The sequence below is a fragment of the Vicugna pacos genome, chromosome 17 (genome assembly GCF_048564905.1).
Source record: "Vicugna pacos chromosome 17, VicPac4, whole genome shotgun sequence".
Classification (NCBI taxonomy): domain Eukaryota; kingdom Metazoa; phylum Chordata; class Mammalia; order Artiodactyla; family Camelidae; genus Vicugna; species Vicugna pacos.
In genome coordinates, this window is record NC_133003.1 from 47,906,042 (window position 1) to 47,927,132 (window position 21,091).

Genomic DNA, 21,091 nt, shown 5'->3' on the forward strand with positions numbered 1-21,091 from the left:
GCAACCCCCCATGCTCATTCCATGACTACCCGAGGGCTGGCAAACACTTATTGCCCTCATTTCCATTTCTTCTGCCTACAGAGAAAATAATACTTTTCAGAATATGAATTAGGGTCTCCAAATTGACCATTATCCAATACCATTTCCAGCCAAAGTGATACCAATATTTAGTTCTTTACATGTCAACATCTCAAAGCCTGGGGCACATATTAAGAAGTGGAAAGCACTTGTAGGCGTTTATGAAAAAGGGAATATAAGGCATGGATGGAGCGGTGATTGCCTGAGTTTGCTCACAGAGTGCCAGCGAGGACACTGAAATGGAATGAAATAAACAGCCCCAGTCCAACTTGAATACATAATACAGTTCATTTGGACATCCTAATCCCGTGGGTTGAATGATGTTATTTTTATGGTCAGCTCTGTTACAGAAATTGGTATTTGGGCTGTATTTACAGGACATCAAAACAGCCAGTTGAGAAGTAAGTGGATTCCTACAGACTGATTCCAGTAACACTCCGATTAAGTAGTAAGCAGAGGGAATCGGGTGCTCAGGGTTTACTGAATTTTCTGGGTGACTCGGGGTTACCTGCTAACCTCTCTTTGTTTCATTCCTTACGGCTGAAATTCTTATTTTCAAGAATGTATCACTTCACTCTGTGTACCTGGTGAAGCGTGCTGAGCATTCTTTAATCTTTTTCTGCTCAGGTGGGAGTTTGAAAGGGCCTCGGCCACTGTTCTGGCAAGTGGTGCCCACTGTAGGAAGACCCCAAGTGTGGCAGGCTGGACTACTGGGTGTCTTCCTGTCCTGTCTTAGTTTCTTGAAAATCGACTGTTCTTTTCCATCCTTCTTTTCAAAATGCTGACTGGTGACTGGTTCTTCTTTCCCATCTAAAAATGGATGAATTACAGGTGGGCCAATTTTGAAATCATTAAAAAAATATATAGAAAATACTTCCAAAACTTAGATCTTAAAAAAAAAAATTGAAATCAGACTAACGTCGTTGGCAGTAGACAGAGGTAAAGTCGCCTCTTGGTGACTACAGATTGAAAAGGTAGAACCAGGTTGACTGGAAAATTCCAGACGGCTGTAGAAGGTCTAGAAAAACTGGTGCATTTAGTCTCCCCCAGACAGGCGGCCATTCAGCCAAAGGATTTTCCAACCATAGATGTGTCAATCCATCACCCGTCTGAATCGGTCTTTGGAGAAGCAATGACCATATTGTGCAAATACAGAAATTGTAACAAGCTAAGTGGAAACCTGGATTCAAATACAAGGGCTCAACATAAATCAAATTCTTGTCCCGTGGAAAACTGATGCCTCCTTGTTCGTGGACATCTGTTGGCAAACTCTAGCCTCCACGTACAATGGCTCATCAGCCCCAGGAAGGGGGAGGCCTCAGTGCTGGACAGAAATGAGATTCTATTTCCAGGTATGAGCTTTTCAGAGACAGGGAGGAAGGAGAAGGATATTCAGAGCAGCAGATTCTACCCGTGATATGATGAACAGAACGCCGCTCTCCGCTATTTAAAGCCCACTGCTACATCCATCTTCTCGGCTCTCACTCACTGAGACGTCAGGTGGATGCAACAGCGTACCAGCAGGAGGGACCTTACATGTCGTTAGACCTGCTCACTCATTTTCTCCACTCTCCTGATTTACAATATTTCCACTTGCTAAGATGAAATAGCTGAGCAAGAGCAAGGTCTCCTATTACATGAAAAGGTTCACGGTGCTTCAGACGTGGGCTCTGGAGTCAGATGGCCTGGCTCAGTTAGCCCTGTGGTCTCGGGAGCCATACTTAACCTCTCTGTGCCTCTCTCTCCCCTTCTGCAAAATGGGGAGAATGAAAGCACCTTCTCAGACCACTGATGCGATGATCTGTCTATAACGCTTGGTGCCAGGTCTGGGCACAGCAAGCACTCTATAAATATTAACCATCACCATTAGTAAGCGAACTGTATGTGATCAGCCATTCCAGATTGTCCCCTCACTTTCCAATTTCTAGCAGCTCGTGAGTCTTGCTCAACTTCACCCCATACTGGCCCCCTCTGTACTTTTTTCACAATTGACAAAAGAACCTTAATATCTCACTGACTGGTCATCGTAAGTGTGTGGGAAGTAATAAAAGAGAAGTCCTTGAAACAAACCAACACTAAAAAGTGTAGGAAAAAGTCACCCTAAGCTTCCGAGAGGCCTCGTGCCTGAGAACAAGGCACTGATGGAAGGTAGTCGACGAAGAGGGAGAACGGTCAACTCGGACACCAGGAGGCTGGGACTTGAGATGGCGGCACACCAACTGTGCACCGAGAGCGGAGCTGCAAATGCAAATGGAAGAGGCCAGAGGTCGCCCACAGAAAAGACCTGGGGGATGCTTGAGCAAGGACCAGGGGCCAAGCCAGCGGTCTGGACTTCCTGGTTCACGGACTGCCGCCTACATCTGTGCTAGGAAACAGCATTCTGGACAGAAGGTCGTGGAGGACTGACTAATGGCAAGTGATTGCCTTAGGCCAGCAGAGTCTTGGGTGACAACCTTAGCAGGGGCCCAAGTAGCCAGGTTCTCTACCAGGTTGGAAGTTCTCTGAGGGCCAGGTGGTGCCCTGTGTGTTTGGGCGCCCGTCACAGCCCTGGAACCCGGAACGTTAGATGGCTCATGTTAGGGGTTTGGTCGATATTTACTGACAGTTGCTGTTTTGCTCCCAAGAGACAGGTATTTGTAATGGCAGGAATGTTGTGACTTATGACGGTTTGAGGTGACATCTCCCAGGGAACAGTAACTATCTCAGAGAACAGTAATTGTTTGGAAGTATTTGTCAGAAAAAAAAAAAAGAGAAAGACTGTTCTCCTTAGCAATACAACAACCTAGATTTTAAGAATCTTCTGTGTTGCTGTCACCAAAAATAATGGTACTTTCCCAGAAATTAAAATATTTCTTTAGCCAAACTATCATCAAGAAACCCACTCATTTTCTGAAGTGATAGGAAAATCTACCTTCTAACATTGTTCTCTGCAAAAACACAGTCTCCGTACACACTGTAACACAGACTTGGAAGGTGCCTCCCCCCGGGGGGGGAGGGCTTGCAATGCAGATCGAGTTCAGAGTTTAAACCTCTCCAGTGCATAAGAGCAAAACTGGCAGTTCCAAGACTCACATCAACTTCCTGTTTAAAGGACATCCTGTGAAAGGAGTTTATCCTATGAAATGGGGGACACTCGCTGAGTCTAGATATGACCATTTTGCTGAATTCCATTATCTTGTGGAGCTTTCAGTGATGATGGTGATGACCGAGCAATGGCGGTGATGGTGATTACAACTTCCTAAGTGTCCAGCTCTGTGCTGAAAACATCACATGTGATCCTCCCAAACATCACTAGTATCAATGTCCTGATTTTGTAAAGAACTTAAAAGACAAGGAAACTGAGGCTCAGAGACCTTGCACAAGATCACAGCTGAAAGAGCAAAGCTGGGCTTCAAATCCCAGAAGTCTGACATAAGGGTCGCCCGGTAAACCACAGCCTCAGGGCACCGCTCACGTCATCAAGTGGCATCACCACTCAGGTGAGACCGCAGTTCTCTTTTCTCTTTTGGGGAAGAAGGCCAAGACTGGTCAACCCTTTTTTCCCTTCAACCACAGCATTTTCTCTGAATTTAAATAGTTAAAGAGTAACCTGTGATCACATTGTCTCTTTCACATCTCCGCTTTAAGTCTAACCAAACACAACAGTTCTCTTTCAACCCATCCGTCCCGCACTGGCTCCCTGGGGGGAAGAGGAAGAGGAGGCTGAACAACAGAACATCTCCTGCCAGGCTCTGCTGTCAGGGTCTGTCGCTGCCTGTGAGAGTGCTTCCCATCCCTCGGAGTCTAAGTATCCAGGCTGCCAGTTCAGTCACTGAGACGTCACAGGATTCACTGCCTCCCACAATAAGCTGAACGTTCATGGGAACTGGGGGGTGGACTTTCAGGAAAGAAATCAAGGGGGGTGACAGGCGGGAAAGATCAGAGCAGTGAGCTGCAGAGATGCTGTCCTGACTCCGTGGAATGTACTGTCCAGCCCTGCCTGGTGCAGAGTAGACACTTGGGAAATGTGTGTTGAAATGAATGAGAAAGATCTATGGCCCGCCATTCTCTTTCTTGATCTATCAAAACCCAAAGTTCAAAAAACGTGTTTGTATCTGATATGACACTGGTGTTCCTTAGTCTCCCTAAGCCTCTGATGTCCTCTGGTAAAGCAGGGATGGTAGTGGTACCTGCCTTGTAGGGCTTTCTGGAAGGATTAAAGGGTTTATGAATACTAAGTGCTTAGTAGAGTTTCTAGGGTATGTTAAGCGTCCAACAAAACTACTACATTCAGAGTGCAAGTATTTGGACTCGTTGGTGCCCCATCCAGGACTCATGTTTCTTAACTTCCTGGAAAGAAGTGTCAAGAGAAAATAAATTTCAGTGTCCCATCAACTCAGCCATGTTGATCGTTTCCACAAGGATTCACTCTACACAGTTTTTCAACAAATTATGTAAGTGAGACTACCCTTTGGGATATACTAGGTTGTCCGGGGTGTTGTGCCTATAAAAGTTTCCTGGAAACCATGGGATTTTGAATGATATCTGCTCAGTCTGTTTGATAACCAATGTGAGTAACACGGACCCAGTGTTCATGTACATCCAATGTCATAAACACGCATGGACAGCTCTGGCCTCAGTCTTTCCAATGGAATCAGCTTGGTAGCTGACCCAGTCTTCACTTTGCTTTATCACTGCAGACACAGCTTAATTCCTCAGTGCAGAATTGAGCAGGGAATAAACAGAGGATGATTTGTTTCAGTTAATCTAACTGCCATTCGTATGGTGCTCACTAGTAGATACCCAATTTATTACATCAATATGGATAAAAGAAAAATATAAATAAATGTATATTTAGAATCTCCAGCAATTGGGTTTGCAGATAACCTCACGGTGTTACAACCAGGGCTCATAGGATCAATGATTACCAGCTCCACTACTGCACAGAGATGACCTGGACAGCATGTAGCAAGAGCAGCAGCCACTGATCATGTGGACAAGTCTGTCTGAACCGCAAGAAACTGTCATTTTTGCAGTAATAGAAACTGCCAAGCCCCAGCTTTCCCCTTTGGCTCCCGAGGACCAGTACAACCGCTCAAAGCACAAGATTTCAATATCACACTTTTGCAGAGATGAAATGCTGGCTAACGATGACAGTGCAACCAGATCAAAGTGGAAACACGGTGACAACGACTTGACAGATTCCGTCTTCAGTGAACAGATGAAACGCACTAGGTGCACTGACAATTCCTTAAACCTCCTCAAGGAACCTTGCTGGCGCCCTAACAGTGCCCAAAAATCAAACAACTAATTTGGTTTCATTTTACAGGCAGCCTGACCTTGTGCTTTGGAAGGAGCTCTTCCAAGGGAAAAGCTCACGCTCACACGACGAGTCAGTGTTACATGTATGTGAGGGATTCTCTAAACGCATCCAGAGAGGAGACTAATCATAGCTAAACAGATGGAGTAAAATTATACTCAGCAGCGTTCTGAGTGTCTTATATACCTCTGATCTTCCTAATGACCCTAGAGATTGGTGATATTATTATGTGCATTTTTCAGGTGAGGAAACTGAGGTATAGAGAGATCAAGCGCCTTGCCCAAGGTCATACGGCTGACTAGTGATATCCTTATATTTTTTTGGTATCCTTTAATTTTCCCATTCTTCTACCTTTTAATCTAGTCAGTATTGTTACTCTTGAATTAGGATTGCCAGGGTTCTATGCCCAGTCACAGGAACTACTGCAATTCCTTTTTATCATGAGATACATGACCGCCTCAAGAGTGTTGCTTCTTGGTGGCAGATGTTACGAGATAAAGATAGGGTCAGCTCCCAGCAAAGTTGTGAAGCATAAATGTTACTCCGGATATGAAACTTTTCAAACATTCAGCAAAGTAGAAGGAGTAGTCATATAATTTACCACCAAGATTTAACAACTGCTCATATTTGACGATACTTGCTTCTATGCATTTTGCCTTGAACCATGTTAAAGCTGACTTACAGATACCATGATATTTACTCCAAAATATTTTAGCTTATCAGAAAATGCAGGCATTCTCCAGCTGTACCATTATCTCATTATCACATCTCACCAAGTTCACAGTAAGCATCTGACATCACTTACCACTCAGTACCCGGTCTCCTAGTTTCAGTCTCTTTATCCCTCCTTATAGAAGGATGCCCTTCAGCTGCTCAGTCACGTCCCTCTAGACCCAGTGCTTTAGTCCAGCTGCGTGCTCACTTCCACAAGCCCCTGCTGAGTTCTAGTCATGGGGATTCCCGTCTCCGGTCAGAATCCATTAAGCTATATCACAAGTGGTCTGACCACGAGTGCCAGCAGAACAGGCGCCGTGGACAGGTCCATCAGGCAGCCTCAGGGCAAACAGAATATACTGAAGGAAAGCCTGAAAACCATCCATTTAAAATTAGGACATGGATAGATATCCCCCGGGATTGTTAAATTGTCTTAAACTCCTTAAACCTAATACTGAGATAGGCATTGAAAGAATTCATCTTCAATGTTGACCTCATTCCACCCTACTCCAAGTAACAGATGGGCAATGTGTGTAAGAAAAGAGGAGAAGATGGAAAATCTTGGAGCCAGTAAATGGAGCCACTACAGTTGAACAAGGCTGTGACTGGTAATGGGAGACCAGAGTTAAGAGAACCACGCTCGTTAACGTTAGATCCCAGCTGTAACCAGTTTGCAGTGCATTCCTTCAGCTTCTCTGGTAGAAGCTCCCTGTCTCTACTCAGGCATGGAATGCTTAGGGGTCTGTTCCTCCCATCTTTTACGAATACAGTCTTTTTTCTCTTCCCTCAAGTAATAGTTCTGATTTACTCTTGACCATTCTCTGTGATAGATAATCGACTTTTCTGTTTCCTCTGATTGGGTGGCTGGAACTGCCCAACAGCTATGAAGATCAGAGGACTTTCATGCTCCAGGAAACAGACTGGGACGGGGCTACCAGGTTCCTCGCCACCCGGCACTTATCTCAGAAAGAAGGAGAAAAAATCCCAGCTGAAAGCATCAAGTCAAAGGGAGAAGTTTTACGGAATACAGAAACAGACTCACAGGCATACAAAACAAACTTACGGTTACCAGGGAGGGAGAAAGGGGTGGGAAGGGATAAATTGGGAGTTCAGGATTTGCAGATACTAACTACTATACGTAAAACAGATAAACAATTAAGTTTCTACTGTAAAGCACACGGAACTCTATTCAATATCTTATAGTAACCTATAATGAAAAAGAACATGAAAAGGAATATATTTATGCATACGTATGACTAAAAAATTAGGCTGTTCACCAGAAATTGACACACGGTAAACTGACTAGACTTCAATTAAAAAAAAAATGAGGAGACGTGAGTAGGCTCCTTGTTATGAGTTCCAACTAATCCCAAACCAAGGATCTTTCACTACGTATTTTTTTCTTCTTTATTTAATTGAGGTATGGCTGACTTATAATATCACATAAGTTTCAGTTGTACAACACAGTAATTCACAATTTTTAAGGATTATACTCCACTTATAGTTATTATAAAATATTGGCTACATTCCCTGCGATGTACAACATATACTCTCAGCTTGTTTATTTGATACATAGTAGTTCTGACCTCTTAGTCCTCTAGCCCTATCCTGCCCCTCCCCTTCCCTCTCCCAAGTTTTATCCACTAGCTTGTTCTCCGTATCTGCGAGTCTGCTGCTTTGTTTCACTAGCTTGTTTTATTTTTTCAGATTCCACCTATCAGTGGTAACATACAGCATTTGCCTTTCTCTGTCTGACTTACTTTACTAAGCATAATACCCCCCAAGTCCATCCACGTTGCTGCAAATGACAAAATTTTATTCTTTTTTAAATGGCTGAGATGAGACGTATTCCATACTATATATTCACTCACATCATCTTTGTCCACTCGACTGTTGCTTCCCTATCTTGTCTATTATAAATAATGCTGCTATGAACACTGGGGTACAAGAATCTTTTCAAATTAGTGTTTTTGTTTTTTTCAGATATGTACTCGGGACTAGAGTTGCTGAATCACATGGTAATTCTCAGTTTTTGGGGAGAGCCCCTATCCCGCTTTCCATGGTGACTGCATCAGTTTATATTCCCACCAACAGTGCTCCCTTCTCTGCACATCCTTGACAACATTTGTCATTTGTAGACTTTTTGATGACAGCCATTCTGACTGGTGTGAGGTGGTATCTCATTGTGCTTTTGATGTGCATTTCTCTACTAATTAGCGATGTTGAGCATCTCTTCATGTGCCTAGTGGCCATCCCTATGCCTTCTTTGAAAAAATGTCTATTCCAGGCTTCTGCTCATTTGTTAATCAGGTTGTTCTTTTTTTTTTTTTGATATTGAGTTGCATGAGCTGTTGATGTATTTTTCATAATAACCCTTTATTGGTCATATCACTTGCAAATATTTTTCTCCCATTCAGTAGGTTGTCTTTTTGCTGTCTATTTACTTAGGTTAATGTTAGGTACCGTCTATGGATACAACAGTGATTAACACAAAATGCATAGAGTTTAAATGCTAGATGAGAGACAAGTAAATAAATTGAGACATAAATAAATGTTAAGCCTTAGGCAGTGATAGTGATGGGTGATGAAAGATACAAAAATGCTGTCGGCTGGAGCACCAGTGAGAACTGCTAAGTGCTGTTTTATAGATGAGGTCAAGGATGGCCTCTCCAAGAGGTGCCATTTAAATGGAAACCTGTAGTAGGAGAAAAAGCCACCTTCAAAAACATCTAGGGGTAGAAGATTCCAGAACATAGATGACCTAGAGTCCGAGGGCCTCTCTCCTCCACAGCCTCTTTTCTTTCCTGGGTGCACGTCTGACATGGGTTTTATGAAACACTCTCTGTATGGCCTTTGCAGCCTGACTCAAAATTCTTTCCCTGCTTCTTCTTTATTTCATTTCTGTGTTTTTTCAGTCTTTAGCAGTGTCTTAACGAATAAGTCAATTCCTAAGACTTCCCCCAGTCCCACCCCACACAAGCGTGCAGAAAGAAGGAAGCTGAGTTAGAAGAGAAGGGAAAGGTAGCAGCATGGACTACGCTTCTGGCCCAGATCACAGCATTTCATGCTTTCACTCCTACACACTTGTGCGTCTCGGCGATAACTCTGTGTTTGAGGGACGTCAAACCTCCACAGCCTGGGGTGACCCGCGGGCTCGCATCTACGTCAGCAGGCTGCTCAGCGGACAAGGTCAAGTGTGCTGAGAGAGTCACAACTCAGACCGGGCCAGGCCAGGCCCCGGCAGGCACTGCCCACTCCTGCTCTCAACACACAGCACCCGTCCACTGCCACCTTCTCCCTCTGACACCTGACATGATGATTTCCATATCTTAAGAGCCATACTCTGAAAACAGATCATTGGACATACTTAGTTTTTAAAGTCGAACCATTCTAACATGAAGAAAAAAATCTTTCTTGGGTTCCTAGTAGTGCATTCCACACACAGATGCTTCAGAAAACATGACAAGAGGCCACGTATCACGTAACACAGACACACCCAGGGAGGGAGAAAATGAAGGACCAGATGCAATTCTCAGGGCTATTTTCCAATGAAAAGTCTAGAAGGAATTGTTACCTTATAGCTAACTACAGGTCAGAATCTGTAAGTGTTCTGACGCAGTTTGGGGCCAGGCGGACAACACGACGACAGAAGACCACGTGAGTCCTCATGTTGAGACCGACATGGTAGGTTCAGGGCTGAGTGTGAGCTGAGTGTGAAGCTGTGGCTGATTCCTATTATATATCAATCCTTCCATCTTCCAAAACCGCTCCATGGGATCCTCCAGCCATCTTATCCCTGCACAGACCTTCAGTTCTCAAGCCCCGCCATCTGCCCGCCGGGTTAAACTGAGTTGGATTCCAAGAAAGGAAGAAAAGTTGAGATTTCCTTCAACTCCTCCCTCTGCCTGGGCCAGGAGTCTTCTCTGGTTTTCTCTCCTTTGAGCCCACTCGTCCTCTAAGGTCTGAAGCCCCAACAAGAATCAACTGTACCAAACGTAACGGACCTTGACTGTTGAGTCACATGCCAGCCCCTCCCAAATTCAAAAACAAACACAGTTCTGGCCTCAGGCATACTTTCCCATGATGATGACCAACAAGGCAACTGCCCATGGTCTCCTGCCCCAGAGGGCATGGTACTGACCAGGACCATAGTGGCCACGTTGAGAGCCCCAATGTAGCGCTGTCTTGGATTCCACTTACTGCAGACACAATCCTAATCACTCCATCAACTCCAAGCTGATCTTCCTCCTTGCAATTACCGTCCTCTACCTCTGTCCCACTGGTACAACTCTCTTACTCTAATATCCAGTACCTTCTATGTAACATAAAATACCCATGGCAATCAGATGAATCTCCCTTGCCATCCCCTCCATCATTCTTTCTTCTCTGCATGAGCCCTGTACTCACCAAACTCCTTTCAACTTCTTGCTACTCTCTCTAAATCCCCCACTTTTTCACGGAATACGCTTTACTAACGAAGTATGCTCCAGATGGAATGTTCTTCAACACCCGTGTCCTCATGTCCCCAGGCAAGAGAATGTCTGCAGTTCACTGCTCAAGACACAATTCCACATTCCCTCTACTTTGAAAGCTCTCCTGAGCATCTCAGGCAGGATTTTCCATCCCTTCTCCATGTACAAGTTAGTGACGTCACCTCCTGCCAGAGTGGGAAGTCTCCACGCCCGCTGCCCTTTCTGCCGACTCTCTGTGTACCAGCCACTCTAGACTTTCTGATGCCAGCCTTGCCTCGGGGCTCTGCACCTGCTGCTCACTCTGCGGTCCAGGTATCTGCATAGCTTCTCTCTCATCTCCTTCCAGTCTCTGCTGGGACAATGTCCTCCTCTGAAACTCAGCTGCCACCCTTCTGAGGACAGCAGCCCTCACCTAACCCCTCTTAGCCCCCTTGGCAGCCTTTAGTCTGTTTCTGTTTTATAAGTAAGTTCATTTGTGTCATTTTTTAAGATTCCACATACGAGCAATCTCATATGGTATTTTTCTTTCTCTTTCTGGCTTACTTCACTTAGAATGACAATCTCCAGGTCCAACCATGTTGCTGCAGATGGCATTATTTCATTCTTTTTTATGGCTGACTATTATTCCATCACACGTGTGTGTGTGTGTGTGTGTGTGTGTGTGTGTGTGTGTGTGTAATCACAACTTCTTCATCCAGTCATCTGTCAGTAGACACTTAGGTCACTTCCTTGTCTTAGCTATTATAAATAGTGCTGCTATGAACATTGGGGTACATGTATCTTTTCAAATTACAGTTTCCTCCGGATATACAAATACAGACTTTAGAACTATGTAAACCTCTGCTTGATGTTCTACATCTTAAAGTACCAGTTGGATTCTTTAAAGAAACCCTAGTGTGTTCATTGACTCCTTTCATGGCAGAATTGAAAATTGATTGCTCAATTCTAGCTGGGCTGTTCTGGTGGGAAAATAAATGCTGTGGTTTAAAGTTACAAGTGAAACCTGAATTGCTGTAACAATGGTTAGCTGTGCACACAGTAGCACTACAGGGACGCTGAGGGGAAAAAAAAGCAAAAAAAAAAAAAAAAAAAGGTGGCAAGTCCATGAAGTCCCTGTGTACTTTTGTGCCGTTTCTCTCCTAAGGTGCTCCTAGAGCTGACAAGGACTTCAGAGAGCAGAGGCCCCGCCGCAGGCACGCGTACTGAGTAATACACCCACAGTGACAGCAGGTGGTCAGTACTGGGCGATGAATACATACCACACACTTCGGGGGCCCTTGGGAGAAACGGTCTCTACGCTTGTGACACTGACCGTGCTGATGCTGGAGACCTGTGTGAAGCAGGGGCAGCACCCTGGGTGTATCAAGTATCACAAGGGAAGAGTAGAGAGGGCAAGAGCGAGTGGAGTGGGGACACCCACTCGTCTGCAGGGCGTCAGGAAAGGCTCCCAGGAGCAAGTGACTTGGAGAAACTACAACAGGAGCAAAGAGCAGGCGGTCACCTGAGGAAACTGCTGGAGGGTGATTTCAACTGCAGGCACTTGAAACTGCAATTACCAAACGAGTCAGCGGTATGAATGTCTTCAGGTTTTCCATCCACTTCCAATGCCTCTTCCATGTGATTTTACCAATTGGCATTCCTACCGCTGTGGCCTAAGAATTTCCACTTCTTCGCACCCTCACCAGCACGGGGTTTCAGCACGCACTTTATTCTTTAAGGGCAGGGGCGTGAGGGCATGAAGTACTATCTTACTGTTATTTTACTTTATATTTCTCGTATTGATGAGCTTGAGGATTTCTCATTTGTTTTTCTTCATCTACAGATTACCTGTTTATATCTTTTTTAAAAAAATTAAGTTGCCTTCTATTAATTTGTATGAATTAAAAAAATTCTGGAAACAATCTTTTATCAGTTAAATATAAGTGTATTATAAATCATCCCTCCTGGCCTACAGCTTTGTCACTGAACTCTGTGACTGGTGTTTTTCCGAAGCCATTTACTGCAGCACTGTTTGTTACCAGAAACACAAAGTGGGGGCCAGCAATAAGAAAAGAGTCACAGAAATGTTGCCATGTTTCTAAAAGAGAAGTCTATACTGACTACAATTAGCAAATTAGCATAAATCAATCTCAAAACCACAAAGCTATGGGCAGCAACACAGCAGCGTCACGGAGCGGCCCGGGAAGAAGGCAGACCGACAGCACGGCAGCAGGCCTGGCGCGGGGCCGGGGGTCAGGGCGGGCGCCCCGGTGCTTTATCTTCTCTGGGCTGGTGGAGGGGCACATGGAGCAAAGATGTCACTATGTCAACGTGTTATTTTGGGAGCTGCAACACACAAGTCACCTTCTGTAGCTGTCTGAACCCCTCATACACACACGTGTATATACATCTATAGATACGTCATTTTTTCAAAAGAGCTCAGGAAAACACATGGTATTTTTTTCTAAACTTTAGAATTCCTTAATATTTAAAAGTGAGAAATTAAATATGGAGTAGAGAAAAGAGCCCTATTTAATGTTGTTTAATTCAGTGTTTCCCGTAATTCAACGTGCCTTATAATATCCATGAGACGGTACTCCCTCCCCGTTTTTGTCTTTCATTCTTCACTTCCTGTGTGTCATCTGAGTTACAAGCGTTCCACAGAGCACACTTTGAGAAGTTTTTGTGAGAAAAAAGGCACAGAGAAAATCAAGGAGAAAACAACTAAGTTCACTGATTTTAACTGAGCTTGATTTTGACGAAACACCAAGGACCGTCTGGGCTTTCATAACTACCAAGGGTACATGAGCAATTCATTCTAAAAACCAGCGTCCACAGCACTGCCTGTCGGTAAACATCAACTGTTCAGGACTCCTCGCTGTGAGAACTACTGACACAGCTGACTCCTGAAAACCCAGCTGGGGCCATGCCTTTGACTCCTGTTGTTCCTTAAAAACAGATGACTTTATAAAAGAGAAAATTCCAGCTACGTAAAAATAAAAAGTGTATTTCCTTAGTGAGTGTTTCACTGCACAACTGTTCTGAGCTAAGCAATTTTCTTTCCTAGCCCACAAACTACACTGCTATTCAAATAAATGGAATTAGCAGACACCATAGGCATTTATGTATGCATAAAGCTATTATGGCTTAAAAATAAACATTATAATGCACTGGACAGTGCTCTGAAAAGCACAGAAATTGTCTTTCTAGGACCTGCACATCTCCATTAGCATCTTGCTGCCGTGTTACTAAGCTGCTTTGCAAAGAAAGCGTGCACCAAGGCCAGTCATCTGTACAGAACTTTGTAATTTAAAACTGCATTTATGCCTCAAGTTACCAGAGGAGAAACTGGCATACTTCATACATTTGTGCCATTAACAACCTGCAGGGTGACAACTGTCCTGCTTCACAAAGGCTCAGAGAAGCTCAGTGTCCTGGGACTGGTCTAGGCCACACCTCCCTCAGGTAAGCGCGGGAGCTGACCCCAGCCTGGGCAGGTGAGTCCAAGGGCAGCGCCACGAGTACCTCCTCTCAAGGCTGCGGAGAACACAAGACGCCGCCCATGCCGAGAAACAGTGTATTTCTATCGTCATCATCATTTCCAGGTTTTCTTTTTAAAAACATAACCTTATCTTGATTATAGTTTAAGGCAAATTCATGCTCAGCTTTACAACTCAAGGACAATATTTTCTAACTTACGTGTTCTTCCGGTGAAGACTCTCCTGAGTCACGGGTGTTTTAAAGTAAACCATTTGAGGCATTTCAAATATGTTTGGCTTTTCTCACTAGACAGTCATGGTTCTACAGAAAACAATCTTAATTAAACACGCAATAGAGGTGGTCTCAGATATTCAGGTCAGTATAGGCTTCTGGGTTTTTGTTTGTTTTCCTTCCCTTTGCCCTGAGGGTAATTACTATGTTCGCAATTGACAAGGCGTGCTGTGACTATTTCTCACAACTGTCAAACTGGGGTTTTTCTAGCTACAACCCTGCAAACGGGCTTCGGAGTAAAAAAAAAAAAACCATCTTTAGAATGTCTTCCTACATGTACTCAAACCAAGCATCACTGAAGACGCTGAAGGCTGTGATGACAATGGAAACCTTCTCAGAAGACTGAGGCATTACAGAAGCTATGCATTTATCAAGTGAATGTGCTCAATGACCAGTCTCGTGAACAGATTGTCCAGGAGACCCTCAATTTCATATAATTATAATATATATACATAATATGTATAATATATACAGTATATAACATATAATGTCATATTTTCCCTCTAATTTTAGTTAATAAATGCAACATAATTTAATAAAGAAATGAGCCTAAGTCTTCAAACCAGAATTTGTCAGGAGAGTCTGAATATTTAATCTGGAACCTCAGATCAGTCTTGTATGTCACGTATGTGCATATATTCATCTATAACATACTGGCTGCATCACTCAAAGTTCAGATACAAACTCTCTTTCAGTATGTTATTGTGGCTTCTCCCTTCCCCTAAATTCACACATAAATCCCTACTTAAGAGTCGTGGAATAATTCTTGCTATTTGTTTGTATTAAATGAACAATATGGTTTAGATCCTGAAACAGTAAGTCATCAGTGAATGTGATGGTCCCTTTGTGTCCATCAGAGACTGATGCAAAACCCCAAAGATTTAACAAAGAACGACTATGCCATGCCACAGCAATCGCATTACTTGGTGGTGAGAACTAGAACATAGAGCAGAAACATACCTTGGGATCTTGTGTCTTAGTTTCGTTCCGGCAGGAGGACAGCTGAGGGTCGGACATGCTCATCACTTGTTCACAGTGCCGAGCCTCTCGTGTGCCATATGGTAGGCCATTGACACGTACCCACTGAACAAATAAATGAAGCAATGAGTGAGTGACTGAGTGAGTGAAGATGAGTCCTGAAATCTCTGTACCAAATAAACAATTTACCCTACATTAAAGGAAAACCAGCACAGACAGTGCATGTTGAGATTCCTGGCAGATTTAAGTGAGCTTCAAACCTTGATGACAGTAGTTCTGCAAATTACCATTTACGACTTGCTGACGAGAACACTATAAAATTCAATCTAAGGTGATCTGATTGTGTCAATCAGGACCAGAGAAGGCACTCTGGTATGCCTCATCTGTAGTCAACCTAAACTAATTCCAGTGACCCAGGACAGACCTCTCCCAAGACGGTCTGGGAGAAGACCACAAAAGGAAATGCACTGCAACATGGATGGGTCCTTTAAGCTAATTAGAAAGCATGACACCCACTGATAAATTGACTAATGGTAGAGACCATAAGGGAAGTTGGTAACTTTCCAGAATAGAGAACCCAGATGGTTTGAGAATTGCTGGGCACAGCTGCCTTTAGGGGACAGAATCCTAGAAATGGTCACAGGGATCTAAAGTGATTTGCACGTTCCTCAGTGTTGCACTGTCTCATCTTGACTTGGTACCCAAGTCATCACACATCTAATTCTCCCTCTGCAAACAGTCATGGCCGCAACTGACCCTTTCACATTTCTCTTTCAGGCCCTGCTGCAAAAAAGAAGTATGTCAGTTATAATAACCTGGTCATCTAACCTGTTCCATTCCATGGAACCATGGTGGAGGAAGACCTTCAGTTATTTTGTCACCCAACCTGGCATAGGACTCTTTTGGTCCAACCCGCTGCTCATCACGGGAGAAACATCCCCGGCCGGGAGACCAATGGTAGAGGATCCAAGTGTCCTACACAGCTGCTTTATGAAATATCCTTACTTTCTCTTGGCTTAATAAGTCACTGGCATCAGCACTGCCAACTCGGCTGCAATTTTGGACCTTCCCTACCCAAGGGAGTGTTGAGACTCAAGTCCCACCCGGGCCCTTTGGGATGAACCATCGAGAGCCTCAGTGACCGTGTTGGGGCTGACCTGTCTTTCTACATACGTACTTCCAGGCTGCAAGGTTTTGAACTTTTCTGTACAGTTTGTGAGGACTTTTGCACTTTGCCATACGATGTTGTACCTCGGTTCACTGTTTGTTTTCGAATGCTCTGTTTTCGTTGAGCCCTATTCTCTCAGATGGCGGGAAATTTGGGAAATTTTACAACAATGAGAATTTTAAAAAGATCTCGGCAGACTAAAAAAAAAATTATGTACATGACTGTATCATTATGATTATAGTAACACTGCAAATCATGCTATTTTTTTTAGACAAAAAAGCTATTTAAAGACCAAAAACTGTGCTGAGAAAGTATACCCCACCTCTCTGGTGATACGATAGGTCACATGGAAGGAAGGCATTGATTGGCTGAACGGAATAGAGGTCTTGATCCTTGAATGCATGCCAGTAATGTATTTTACAGTACATGTTAACAATTTATGTTCAATATTTGTACTTGTGTTCTCTTCTGTTATTTTAATTAGGATATGGGTCTTTTGCAATAAGTTTCACATAATGATTAAGCTATCTGAAGAAAAGAATATGGATATTTCACGTCTTGAGGTTTGGTTCATGCCCCCTATGACTGACCAGTGTGATAAGGACTTAAAAAAAAAGCATGTATGTTTTTTACTGTTTGTAATAAGTACTTTCGTTAATCTTGCTGCTCATGTGCCAATTTAGTGGAAAAACACCCTTGCTGAAAAAGCCCCCCTTTCCATTCTATTTCAACTCTGTGATATTGTCCAAGAATGTATCAATAAAATACTTTGGTTAACTTTTTTATTTCCCGCAATAAATATTTTTAGTTGTTTATCCCTTTTTAGTTACAGTTTATTGCATAAAAACAAAATTAAGTTAGGGAACGAGGTGGACAACCAACCTTATTAAAGAAACAAGCCTTAGCCTGCAACTAAAATCATATCAAGATGCACATGACAACTGAGAGGGCTAAATTCTCTCATTGAATAGTTGCCACCAAGCCCATGCATTTTGTTTCTTCATAATTGAAGTTGATACCTGACAACCCTCAGACATTTACTCAGCAAGTTATCTACCCAGCAGAGCAAAAGTGCCAGAGGGAAGAGAAAATAAAAAGACAGACGTCTGAGCTTCAATAAACGGGTAATTTAGGGAAAGGATAAACTACAAAACTTAACGAAAGGACAAGTAGGTAACTAAAGGTAACAATTATAAAGCATTTGTCTGTATCTTTGCAAATAAGCATGTTGGCCATGTTGATGGCTAAATAAGACTTGGGGTTACCAAAATTCAACAGTAGGAAATGCTTCCATAGATCAACTCATAGTAACCTGGGTATCAGAAGCACAAAATAATGTCCATTTGCAGGAGGTGACGTTGGTCCTTAACACTCAGGGTTGGACTCCAAAATCCAAAATGTATTTCAAGGAACCACTGCGAATCTAACTGTGACTATTTCTCCACTGCAATTAATGAAACCCACACCGGAGTCCACCTCTGGCATCTGCTGACCTCTTCCTAATGCCCCTCAACTCTCTCTGCCCAGGTAATGTGTGTGTAAAGATTAGAAAACTCATTTCTACATCAGACTGAGAAAAACAAATCCGTCTCCCAGGTCTTCCTATCCCTTGAAAATCCTTCCAATAATAGATCGTGGGAAAGAAACGCAAACCACGGCAGAAATGAGTTGGGATTATTCACATTTTCAAGTTGTGGAGCCAAACGAGCTACGATAAAACCTGACTCCCTCGCCTGCCAGCCGTCCTGCAGGAAGTTGCAGAAATGTTCTGAATCCTCCATTTCCTCCACTGGAGAACAGGTTAATACTACCACTACCTCACAGGGCTAGGAGGAGGAAGAGAGAATCCATGAAAGGGCTTAGATCAGCACTTGGTTAACTTACCACGCCTGTTAGCTACCGTGCCCACCACGACTACCGGGAGCATCAGCACCAACACGGTTTTTGCATTTTGCCTTAAAAATAAAATTAAGTGTGCAGTGCCTTCTCAGTCTAGACATGGAAATGGAATCTGTAAAACTGCAAGCCAGGCTGCCTTCCGACCGTGTAGTCGAAATCATTTTCACAAAGAAGTCACGTAAGAGCCTTTCCCGATGGTTCAAATGGGTTACCAAGAGAGCAGGGGAAGTAACAGAAACAACTCTCCTTAGGATGGGAGAGAGCTACAGAGGCCTTTGCTCTGCTCCCGGCTTCTCAGGGGAGAATGGAGGTCACCGTGATCAGGGTCACGACAAGGATAAAAGTTAAAGCACTTTATATAAGGCATTGCTGTTTCCATAGTTACACACTTTACAGGCATTACATGCTTTATCCATACCATATGCATTATAATGGATGCTTTTAATACATCAACTTCTTTAATCCTCAAAATGCAGTTCCTAACCATTGTCCACAATCCTCACCCCCAACCTAGCAGGTGGGTTCAAGTGTGTCTGTAGCCCTAGGACAAGGTTAGTAGAAATATTTCTCACATATCGGTATGTATTAGGAAGCACTGTCAACAACAGACGGTGTAATAATGCTCCTCCTCTCCAGCCACACGCATCTCCTTGCTCTTCCTCAAATATATGAAGCAGATTCTACCCCTATTCACTTGCCGGACACACACTCTCACTGTCTGAATATGTGTGCGTCTTTACTTCCTCACTTATTTTCCAGTTTCTGCTTAAAACTGACCACATCTAACAGGGCAGTCCCCTACGGCACACTCTAGCCATCAACCTGCTTTATTATTTTTTAACAACACATCATTATCTGACTTTAAAGATTTGCTTCTTTGATTCTGTCGGTCCCCCTCTGCAGGGAGATGGAGGAGGTAAGGCATATTCTATGTTCTGCTTACTGTAATATCCCAGCACTTTGAACAGTGCCTGACAAGGAGTAGGCACTCCATAAATACGTGTAAAGGAATCAGTAAAAGAAAGAATGAAAGGCTGAAGTTAAACAGCTGGAGAACATGGAAGGGCGGGGCCTGCGAGGGAGCAGTCACCGGCTCTGCACCTGGAAGGGCAGGCAAGGCTCCGGCGATGAAGATGGAGAGGCAAGGGGGATGCGAATGTTCCCCTCACCCCTGGCAGGAAGTGAGAGACCCCCTATTATTAGACGGGGGTCTTTTCACCAGAAGATGAGCCACTCTTCCTATGAAGTGGAGTGGAAATTCTACAGATGGCCAGACATTCTAAATCAAAAACCCTTTCATCTGATGGAGGAAGGGAGATGACAGGGCGATGCTACAGCAGGAGGGCACTCAGCTCCCCACAAACCAGCTATGCAGTCTCAGTCATCTGCACCCCCTGGCATCTGGCACATCATCACCTCTCCCACGGGAGTAAGACAAGGAGTCAAGTCTCTTCACTGATCAAGCCCCTCCATGCGGCCTTGTTCTAGAACGTTAACTTCACCATCAAAATATGCTAACTAAGTCTGAACACAGCCATGGAGAACAGCACTGCAGTGGGGGCTGGGGTCCAGGAGGGGAACGCAGCCTAAGGCGCCCGCGGGGCTCCCAGCTGCCACTTCACCCGGACAAAAGCGATTCGGCCAGAAGGACTGAAATCCCTCAACACCCCCAGGAAATTGCTGCTGCTATATTCTTTCTTATTTGACATTTTTATAAATTATCTTTTCCTAACTCTGATTTATCATGCCCTCCCTTGACTGTCTGCTTAGACCCTGATATTCATATCCATTCTCTACCCTTCCAACCACCACGGGGGTGATAAGCCCGCCTTACCGACCCTCAGCCAAAGCGCTGGTAGCATGCTGGAGGATGAGGGGGGCTGGCGTAGGGCCCTGGAGGCGTCCGCCCGAAACCTGACTTGACTGACTTCAGTGCGTTCATCAGCATTGCATGAAGGTGTGGTCACTTCTCCAGTTATAAACCCCCTAAAACTGCAGCAACAATCACCCTGTGTCATTTTCTCTTGTCCAAAAAAAAAAAAAAATTAGAAAGAAAGAAATGAATCAAAGCAAAGGACAGCTTGTGCAAATCAACAGTATTTCTCCGACTCTCCATCACAAAAGAGAGGTCAGACCACCAGTCCTACCACTTCCTGAATCCTAAGTGGCTCCTGGGCTGGCATTTTTTCTCTACTCATTGTTGAGAAGATACTGGCCTCAACATCTTCACTGGCATCCTGCCAGGGAATCCAGCCACGGCCACAGAGGATTCCCAAGGTCACCCCCCTTGAAGTTCCGCCGTGTCTGCTACCTGCAGGCTCTGAGCCGGCGCCCCCTCCTCAGGGCCCTTTAAGGGGGAGGCAGAGGACAGGGCGGGTCTAGGAACCTACAGGGCACTCCTGAACTCGTCACCAAGGCCTGGGATCACACACTGGTGTTGATGCTGATTTTGTCCTGGTGTATTTATTTTGTTTGGCTATTTTCTTTGGCCAATGGGTAACTCAAGTCAAGACCAAAGAGGTGTGGGTAACATAAGCACCTGTCTTACAGAATATCCTTTTCTCTCATTCGTGTAGCCTGCCCGGCATCCGCCTTTCTTTGATGCCAAACCTTCTCTATGCTTCATGTTTCACAGCCAATGTGTTTATCTTGCCTTTTCTTGGCCCATAACCTCTTTAAAAGAGTAGTTAGTATAAACAATCAATAAAGAGAAAGTGGAGACAAGGTGCAAAT

The 21,091-nt window shown here is 44.1% G+C and overlaps 1 protein-coding gene and 1 long non-coding RNA gene across 6 annotated transcripts in view; one reads left to right on the forward strand and one right to left on the reverse strand.

The window, feature by feature from the left end:
- Positions 1-17,279, forward strand: part of GRM7 (glutamate metabotropic receptor 7) — an 893,798-nt gene extending 876,519 nt beyond the window's left edge. Inside the window, exon 10 of one of the 2 annotated variants that reach the window (XM_006206843.4) lies at positions 16,069-17,279. In XM_006206843.4, coding sequence (XP_006206905.1) covers positions 16,069-16,118 — 50 coding nt within the window. In that variant the 3' untranslated portion in view covers positions 16,119-17,279. The remainder of the gene's footprint in view (positions 1-16,068) is intronic. The other variant, XM_072941756.1, reaches the window with a different exon arrangement.
- The window catches only part of LOC140686812 (uncharacterized), a 137,104-nt gene that overhangs the window by 86,033 nt on the left and 29,980 nt on the right, over positions 1-21,091 (reverse strand). For all 4 annotated transcript variants that reach the window (XR_012060770.1, XR_012060768.1, XR_012060769.1 and 1 more), the window contains one exon: positions 15,274-15,396. This is a non-coding gene — a long non-coding RNA (uncharacterized lncRNA). The remainder of the gene's footprint in view (positions 1-15,273; positions 15,397-21,091) is intronic.